Source organism: Carassius carassius, chromosome 42 (genome assembly GCF_963082965.1).
Source record: "Carassius carassius chromosome 42, fCarCar2.1, whole genome shotgun sequence".
Classification (NCBI taxonomy): domain Eukaryota; kingdom Metazoa; phylum Chordata; class Actinopteri; order Cypriniformes; family Cyprinidae; genus Carassius; species Carassius carassius.
This window is the reverse complement of record NC_081796.1, coordinates 11,044,599-11,054,700: the sequence shown is the minus strand read 5'-3', so window position 1 is coordinate 11,054,700 and position 10,102 is coordinate 11,044,599. Positions and strand designations below refer to the sequence as shown.

Sequence of the window (10,102 nt, the reverse complement as noted above, 5' to 3'; positions counted from 1 at the left end):
GTTAGAAAACTAGTTAGAAAAAAATACAGTTGTAACAGGACAGTTACAGTAATTATAAATTAAACTGCAATCAGGATAGTAAAAAGACCTGTAAAGACAAAAGTAACATTTTGAGAGTTGTGAAATTATAATTCTAAATCTTGTTTTATAAATTGATGTCTGTTAGGTCAGTGTATACTTTCTTACAGTAATACATTTTAAAACATGTAGCCTAGTCATCGTTAACCACTACGTTGAAGCAATGTAGTTCGATCAAGATCAACAAAATCATATATATAGAAACGTTGTTTAATTTGTAACTATATATGTTATAGTGGTTCTCAACCTTTTTTTCCACTGGGCCGCACTATGGTCCAAGTCCAAGTGCAAGCGGATTGCACAGGTTCGAGTAGCAATGGGCTTCTACACACTGCCTCCACATGTGCAATTGTGCTTTTGAAGCCTACTGACCACGCGCACCTGTCCGCGCGGTCATAAAAAAAAAAAAAAAGTGAGGTACGCGTTCGTCCTCTCAGAGCCTCCGCACACACTCTCCCATGACGATGATTACGTCACGCCTACCTAGCGGTCCATAACGGTCACCCCACGGACGCGGAAAGTTTAACATATGGCTTAAGATGCAGTCTGTAAGACGCGCACGGGAGCATGACTTGATGCGACATTGCAGAAAATGTGCATTCACAAATGTAGCCTATGTTGATCCAAATATGGACAGCACATTCGAATTTAATAATATAAGGTTCTCTCTAGAGATGTTTTGCCACATTTCTTCAATTAAGGATGATTGCCATGTAATATATGGTGTTCCCATTTGCCTGAACTTCAAGTAAAATGCGGGGCAAACCGAAAATCCAGCACTCTCCTTCACTACTGATACTGCGACTATTATTTTTTATACGTGTTCATTCGCTGGCATTTTTCACATTTCTTTTTTTTCTCCCTTAAAAACAAATTTGACCATTATGATGCTCAATTTTACCTAACTAATGGCTGTTGATTGAATTCTGCCAAAGTGGGCGCTTGTATGTGTTCGTTAAATGAGTAATGTTATGTGAGTAGGTCTGATCATGTCTGAAAATAATATATGAAACAAAATAATTTAACATAAAAAAAACATTAGGCTATAGCTTATATTTCTTAAGTAAATGTTTAAATAATGTAAAAAATAATAATAATTGTAAAACTGAAAAAATTTTTTTATTGTGTTCAGCATGGTGGGACGCATTTGAATTCGTGACGGGCCGCGGGTTGAGATGATGCTGCTGCTAGGTCCATGGTCATTTAATAGGCCTAGCATATTGTTTCTTTTATGCGGCTGAAAATAACCGTGCTTTCTGTTACTGAGCCTGTGTCTGTCACTCGTCCTCTTAAAAGTGGAAGCTTGTGCTTTGTTGCATTATATTGAAACTTTGTTGATGTTCTTTGTTCATGACTCTTTATATGGCGTTAAAAGACAGCTTTGTTGCGTTTTTTTTTAAGTGGGGAATGGGGGTGCGCCAACCCGGTTGGGACATAGAAGGGGGAGCACAGGAAAAAAAGTTTGGGAACCGCTGCATAACATAACGGTTATGGAAAATTAGAACGACAGTACATTGAATTAAATTCCAATGAAGTTACAAACGATCCACATCATTAAAGAGAATAAGCTCCGAAATATATAAAATAAACAAAAACGAGGATCAATCTGAAACTTTTCAAGTGCAACAATAACCTAGACACGATCTACAACATAATTAAGTTCCAAAGAGCATAGGCTCAAACATAAAATAAAAAGAAAGAGAATGCATCTGGAACTTTTCGAGTGCAGCGCAAAAGTCGCTCAGCCTGCAGCGAGAGAGAGATTTCTTCAAGATTTTTTATTTGCTCATTTTCTTTCTCTATTCTCTTCGTCTCTGTTGCCTTCAAATCCTCACTCTCTCTTGGCCCCTCTCCTCCTGACTAACAACTTTATCATAAGATGTCCGACTTGACAGTTTCTCTGATTTCAGCCAGTTAAGCATATTTATAATATATATTATGGAATGAATGAAACGAGTTGGCACGCATATTAGCCTGCAGTACATAAAAGAAGAACAGTGCATTGAAGACAGCATCTGTCTTCTACTTTTCCATCGAAAACTAATAAATTATATATATTTTTTAAAATAAAAGCGATTAAAAAGGAAATGTTTACTGTTCATGTTTTTTTATTGTATGGAAAAATCCCATTTAAAAAAAAACAGCCTGCCATTACATTTTTCCTCTCGCGCACCACACTTTGGCAATCCCTGAACTAAATGATCATGAAGTCGCTGAAGAATATACTGCTTTAGATATTCCTAAATTATAAGAAGAGAAAGATGCATTACAATGTACAGACAATATATTTACAAATTAAACAACGTTTCTAAATATGTGATGCTGTTTATCTTGATCGAACTACATTGCTTCAATGTAGTGGTTAACAATGACTAGGCTACATGTTTTAAAATGTATTACTGTAAGAAAGTACACACTGACCTAACAGACATCAATTTATAAAACAAGATTTAGAATTATAATTTCACAACTCTCAAAATGTTACTTTTGTCTTTACAGGTCTTTCTTTTTACTATCCTGATTGCAGTTTAATTTATAATTACTGTAACTGTCCCGTTACAACTGTATTTTTTTCTAACTAGTTTTCTAACTAGAAAAACTGTCTTGATTGAATGTGTAAACGATAAAATGTGTAATAAACTAAACTCTTACCCGTGCTTCCCGTTCTTCATTCGCCATGCTGGATTACTGATGTAAAGGCTTAATTTCCATTCTAATTAATCCATATTGCGCTAAAGGTGCGCAGAATCGTGCTCCTTGAATGCACTCAGTGGCTTATGATATGATTGGTTGAATGGTAAGCTCGCATCTGATTGGCTAAAGAGTACGAGAGACCCACGTGGGAAGAGAGCTCTGCTAGGAAAGTCTCAAAAACACACAAATCCGAGTGGATTCGTAGTAAATGACGATTCGTACATTCAGACACTCGTACGTTTTAAACATTCAAAGGTTTTTGTGCACAGTTGTATATCTACAAATAGTTTTTTTGCATTTGTGAAATGTATTTTATAAATATATAATTTTATTTTGCGCTTGTGAATTGCTTTTTGTGAATATATTTTTTTTTCACGCACGTGAATTTTTTTTGTGTGTACGTGAAATAGGTTTCATGCATGTGAAATTGTCTATACATGTGTGAATCGTGTTTTTTGCGTGAATTATATTTGAGACTAATCTGCTTCTATATATGAAAACTGTAGAGTCACACATATGTATATATGTGTGTGTGTGTGTGTATATGTGTGTATATATATATATATATATATATATATATATATATATATATATATATATATATATATATATATATATATATATATATATATATATATATATATATAAGGGCTGGGAATCGATTAAAAAAAATTAACTAATTAATTGCACATTTTCTGTAATTAATTGCAATTAATTGTGTTTTCCCCCAAGCTTGTTATCATCAATATTTAAATGTAGAATCACCTAATTAAATTAAACAACACAAAGTTTTTAATGACATAACATTTTAATGACATTTGAATTGTAAACAGACTCTCCACAGAACCACAGAGTAGCTGTTCCCATCAAATAAAATGTGTGCAGCAACATTATAAACAAAGTGAAAGTTGAATATTAAAACCATCAAGGTCATCAAAAAGTCTAGATCAGTTTAGAACTTAAGCCAATTGGCCAAAATAAATAATTTCTTTATGCACCAACAATATATTTTAAAAAAAAAATGTTTAAGTGCCAGTTGAATTTCAAAAACGAACATAAGTCTTTGCAATATGAATAACAAAAGGAGAATGTTTATTTTTTTTCACCCAAAGATTTTGCCTACTCTTTTACATTAAGCCAGCAACTGAGACAGACCAGTCGGTTTACATTATCAGGGGACAAAGCAGCTCTCTTTTTCTGGACAATGTGGCCTGAGAGTGAGAACAACCTCTCACAAGGCACTGTGGTTGCAGGTGTTGACAGGTACTTGCGTGCAATGCCAGCCAGCAGGACATGTGCTCCTTCTCTCATTGACCACCACTGCAGTGGACACTGGTCCATGTCAATTTTGGGTTCTGATTTGTAGCGGTCCAGGGAGTTGTCTATGGACTCTTCATCTTCTGAATCTGAATCAGATGAACCAAGCAAGAAGACGGACATCCTGCTCTTCTTCGGTGGCTGTTTTCCTGTTGTATCTGCAGATGGTTGTTGTGCCAGCCTCTCTTCCTTTACCAGGTTGATTATTGATTTCCACACCTCATTCCTTTCGTCTTTGGGAAGACACTTCAGGTCCTTAAACCTGGGGTCCAGGGCAGTAGCGATCTTCAGCCATGTGAGGTTGGTGCTTTCCTTACGTTTAGCTAGGTCTGTGGTAAACACCTTCTTGAACCTCAACACATAGACCGGATCATCATCTGATGGCTCCATAACTCTGAACAGGTGGCACAATGCTGGTAACACCACTGAACAGGAGATGTATTGCTCTCCCCCCAGGAGTTCAGTCACATTTCTGCAGTGGAAATGTTTGAAATATGTCAGTAAATTGTAATAAATTACACACAAACACAGAGAGAGAGAGAGAGAGAGAGAGAGAGAGAGTAATAGAGCATCCCCTATCACACACATACACACAGAGAGAGAGAGAGTAATAGAGCATCCCCTATCACACACATACACATATACACACACACAGAGAGAGAGAGAGAGAGAGAGAGAGAGAGAGAGAGAGAGAGTAATAGAGCATCCATCACACACACACACATACACACACAGAGAGAGAGAGTAATAGAGCATCCCCTATCACACACACACACACACACACACACACACAGAGAGAGAAATAGAGCATCCATCACACACACACACACACACACACACACACACAGAGTAATAGAGCATCCCCTATCACACACACACACACACACACACACACAGAGAGAAAGAGAGAGAGAGAGAGAGAGAGAGTGAGAGAGAGAGTAATAGAGCATCCCCATCACACATACACACAGAGAGAGAGTAATAGAGCATCCCCTATCTCACACACACACACAGAGAGAGAGAGAGAGAGTAATAGAGCATCCCCTATCTCACACACACACACAGAGAGAGAGAGTAATAGAGCATCCCCTATCACACACACACACACACACACACACAGAGAGAGAGAGAGAGAGAGAGAGAGAGAGAGTAATAGAGCATCCCCTATCACACACACACACACACACACACAAAGAGAGAGAGAGAGTAATAGAACATCCCCTATCACACATACATTACACACACACACACACACACAGAGAGAGAGAGAGAGAGAGAGAGAGAGAGAGAGAGAGGAGTAAAACAAACATAGCAGAGAGATACTAGCATAATATTAACTAACCTGCAAGGCTCAAGAGAAACCGTGATTGTTCTTTGCACACTGTGGGCCGTGCAGGGCAGGTGCTCAAATGGTAGTAGTCTCGCTGCTGCCGTCATGTTCCGAGCACTGTCCGTCCCCAGTGTTGTTAACTTTTGCTCCACTTTCCATTCTTTGGCGACTTCCAAAAAATGTTCAGCGCATACCTCTGCAAAGTGGCGCTCTGTGGTCTGACTCACAGTAAGGGCAAACGAATGCAATCGCCACTCATCTATGAAGTGCGCTGTGACACCCAAGTAGTTGTCATTGCTCACCGTTGTCCAGTGATCTCCTGTGAGAGCGACATATTTTGCTTTCTCTAAAATGTCCATCCTTCGCGCCCTCTCGCTGTCATACAAACTGTGTATTCTCGACATAATCGTTCTTCTCGAGGGTAGATTGTAAGACGTGTCTCCTGATGCAATTTGCATGATTTCTCTCAGTCCCTCGTCTTCCACAGTGCTAACTGGGTGGCAGTTTCTAGCTATCCATTTAGCTAAAGCATCGGTTAATTTATCAGTTACAGGTTTGGTCAATGGCCTGCCACGATTACTGTAGCACTCTAGTAACGTGGATTGGCGAGGCGCTCCTGTAGCCTCGCTAGTTATGTTGCTAGCACCTGGGTGCTTTGCTTTTAAATGGTAGATTAAAGACGAATTGCTTCTATAATATTTGAATTCAGCTTTGCAAATCGTACACACCATCTTTGTTTTATCAAACAGGCCATCAGGCAACTTTTTAAATGTAAACATTCCTCCTAAGACTCCATCCTTGTTCATCTCCATCATGACAGGGTGACTGTTCGGCACATTCACAATAAGCAATAGGAAGTCATGGAAACGAGGCAAAAAAAAAAAAAAGTAATGCGTCAATTGCATTATTATTTTTTAACGCGTTAAACATCTAAAATTAATCGCAAAGATTAACGCGTTAATTCCCCCATCCCTAATATATATATATATATATATATGTGTGTGTGTGTGTAATGACTGTTTAATAACAATAGCATGCATAAGAGCCTTTCTTTAAATTTTTAGTAGACTGTAGCCTAAGACTCTCACGTTTTGCAATTAACTCACTGTAAATTTTCTAATGGTTTTTAAAGATGTTACAATTTTATATTATAGTGTTATTGTTACTTTACTGCGTCCTTTCATCTCCATTTACAAACCAACATTTTACAATTACATTCAGTTAACATGTAACTGACTTGCAGTTAACGGCATGGCCCTGCGGCAGTGATATACGTGGCGGTTACCTATTCTGGTTGTCCACCTACTGTAAGCTATTTTAAGCTATTTAACAAAAGTCACAACGTGTGTGCAGCACGTTCTCAGATTTCACAAACCAAAAAAGGCATGATTTTCTCAGGCCACGTTAAATTAGATGAATTATTAGAAAGATTATTAAAATTATTATGCATGGATGAGCATTGATGACAATAACAGTTCAGTTAACTCCTTAAGTTCCTTGAAAATAACACTATTACTCACACTTCTTCAGAGGAGTCGTCTTGGTCTGCTTTCATACCCTCTGACAGACTGCCTTTGAACTTGTCTTCATCCCGACTTCGCCGTCGCCTCCTCTCACGCTCTCTGGAGGTGGATCGCCGTGGTCTGGAGTGTCCAAACCGGTCCCTTTCAGCAGACCCACCAAAACAGAACAGTTCATTACACAAATAACTAACAACACTATCATTTACATTTACATTTATTCATTTAGCTGACGCTTTTATCCAAAGCGACTTACAATTGCTATACATGTCAGAGGTCGCACGCCTCTGGAGCAACTAGGGGTTAAGTGTCTTGCTCAGGGACACATTGGTGTCTCACAGTGGATTCAAACCCGGGTCTCTCACACCAATGGCATGTGTCTTATCCACTGCGCCAACACCACCCCACAGTTATCACACTGAACTGCAGGGATGCAAACTCATCTTTGGTGAAAAAGGTGACGAAGACATGCACCCCCCATCCCCCCAAAATAAAACCCTACATATTTTACGGTACTTTCACACTTGGTTCACTTGCCTGGTCCGAACCAGAGTTCGGTTGCTCCCCCCTCCCCCTGCCCCCGCTGGACTGTGTTCATATTATAATATTTGAGTCCTAACCGTGGTTCGCTTGCGTCATCAAGCCAGCAGCTGTTTACCCCGTTGCTTGGTAACGACAGCGCAGGAGAAGGCGGCAAATGCATAACATTACTCTGAACTTTTTTGTATTACGTTCTCGAACTGTTCGTTTTGTTTATAAAGCTTCGGTACATAACGGCACTTGCGTCTGTCTTACGAATGTACTGAAAATGCTCTAAAGAACGTTGAAGGTGAACATAAATGAGATGTACAGCTCTCTGCTTGTAGCGCGTCAGTCACGCTCATCAGGAAAGTGAGTGAAACACACACACAAACACACATTTTCATCAAATAATTTGTCATTAAAAGCGGTTCAATTCCGCGATTTGGTACGATTGCGTTCACATAAGCAGCGAACCGTACCAGAGCTCACATGAAGCGTACCACAGACTACCGTTTTTAAGCGGACTCGGGTACGGTTCGCAGGTGCTCATACGAGTACGGAAGACAGCGTTCACATCAACCCTCTTGAACTGAACTCTGACATCAATCGAACCCGGGTGTGCACCAAAAGTGCTAGTGTGAAAGCACCCTTAAACATTATTTGTGTTCGTGCTTTAAGTTATCTGTAGAAGTTGCTAAAGCCAACACAGACTTGTTGCTAGGATTGGGAATCGACAATTGATTCCAGAATCGGATACGTAAGGTCAGGAATCGGATACTAAAAATTTCGATTTCACCAATTGATTCCTATGCGTTCTTTTTTTTTTATCTGTGGGGACTAGACCTAGCGATCTGCCAAGACCTTGCTCGCTAATCTAAGTGCTCCAAAGTTGCCTACATTTGCGATCAGAAGCCAATAAAAGCTAAGTATAATATCTGTGATAGCTAAACATGTTGTAAGAGAGGTGTCACCACCAACATGACAAAGAACTTTAATTTAATAGATCTTTAAAGATCGCAAAAACGATTCAAACACCAACATGATTCCATTCCTAAATTAAATGATTTGTCTGTTTCATTCCTCAACCTTTGACTTGTGCGATCAATGTTGTGATCACCTGGTTCATCCCTGCAGAAAACGATCACACCAGTGTGATTTGAGCATTTAAATTTGCGTTTGTGCTGCCATTGACCTAAAGAGAGCAGCTGTCATCTGTCATGAAATAAAACAGCTTAACAGTATTTTCAGCCATATAGTGTCATTATTTCTGTTACAAACATTAAAGTCACAGAAGTACTGGGTTAAAAGTTTGTAGTTCAGATATAAACTGTGTGTATGATGTGTATGGTACTGATTAAAATAGAGTAAATCACCTTTTGAAAGTAATTTGACACTTTAAATAAAGATTAGTTAACTACATTGTAATGCCAGTAGGTGGCGATAGGAGCTGTTAAAATCTATTTGTCTTAATATTAAATATGAGAATCGTTCAAGAATGTTGAATCATCCAGTTATGAAATAAGTACATCTTGAGGAAGTCATTGAATCATTCATTCTAGGGCTGTCGCTTTTGTGAAAAAATCATTTTCGATTTAAGACATAAGTGTTCATTGAATCGATTGTAAAATCGATTTTCCATGTCTAAAAAAAAAAATTTGTTTACCCTTTTCAACGTCAAATAACAGACGAACATAAAGAGAGCGCTGGAAACGCACAAGTCAGCAATTTTTCTTATTTATTGGCATGAAGTTTCGTGCAGAATAAACAGCAACAGGAGTGCAACATTCTCGAAAAAATATATATGCAGAGGGGACAGCTGCCATAACAAAAGAAAAACATCACTGCAGGCTTCAACCCGGCTGCATTTATGATTAAGGCAATTCAAAAATTTCCAAGATTATTTTAAATTATTCAATCCATTTCAAACAACTGTTCAAAAAATGAAACATTAAATGGACTTGTGAACAAGCCATGTGTGTTTTTTTTATTGAACGTAACCGACACATAGGCTAGGCGGCACTAGGCAGGCATAATGAAACGCGCAAAAAGGTTAGGGCCATAACAAATTTATTGGACAGGAAAACAAGTCGATCAACATTTTCGGGGTCCAGAGCAGAGTGTTTTTTATTCACTATATGTCCAGCTGTTGAGAAGACGCGCTCTGACTGCACTGATGTCCCAGGGACACTCAGGTACAGTTGCGCAAGGTGGGGGTATAACTACCAATTTTCCACCACAGAAGCCGGTCGCTGTCAGCTTGCAATGTTCCTTTTCATAACTCAGAATCTCCTGTAACTAGATGCGCAAATGAGTCGAATTCGCCTCTACCGCGCAGCGAGATCTCCAGACGCGCGTAAATGCGTCTTTACATTGAAATCATTCGCGACAGACGCTCTATTCGCGTTTGGTGTGAACGCAGCATAAGAGGTCGCTTTCGACGTCACTGGGTCTTATAGGTGCGTAAAATTGCTGGTATTTTCTGTCTAGCATTCGCAATGCATACTGCACTTTCGGAATTCTTCATTTTCTTTTTCTGCTTGTTTGTGAGTTTTGTTACATCTATATTTTTTAATTGTGTAATTCTTTTAAAATTAATAGTGTACATATTTGGTTAAAATCGATTCCCTATTTTCATTTTCGA

At 38.7% G+C, this 10,102-nt stretch overlaps 1 protein-coding gene across 1 annotated transcript in view; it reads right to left on the bottom strand.

Moving 5' to 3' along the window:
- The window catches only part of LOC132123791 (serine/threonine-protein kinase PRP4 homolog), a 117,945-nt gene that overhangs the window by 50,260 nt on the left and 57,583 nt on the right, over positions 1 to 10,102 (bottom strand). Inside the window, exon 4 of the mRNA XM_059534429.1 lies at positions 6,940 to 7,083. Within this exon, the coding sequence (XP_059390412.1) occupies positions 6,940 to 7,083 (144 nt within the window). The remainder of the gene's footprint in view (positions 1 to 6,939; positions 7,084 to 10,102) is intronic.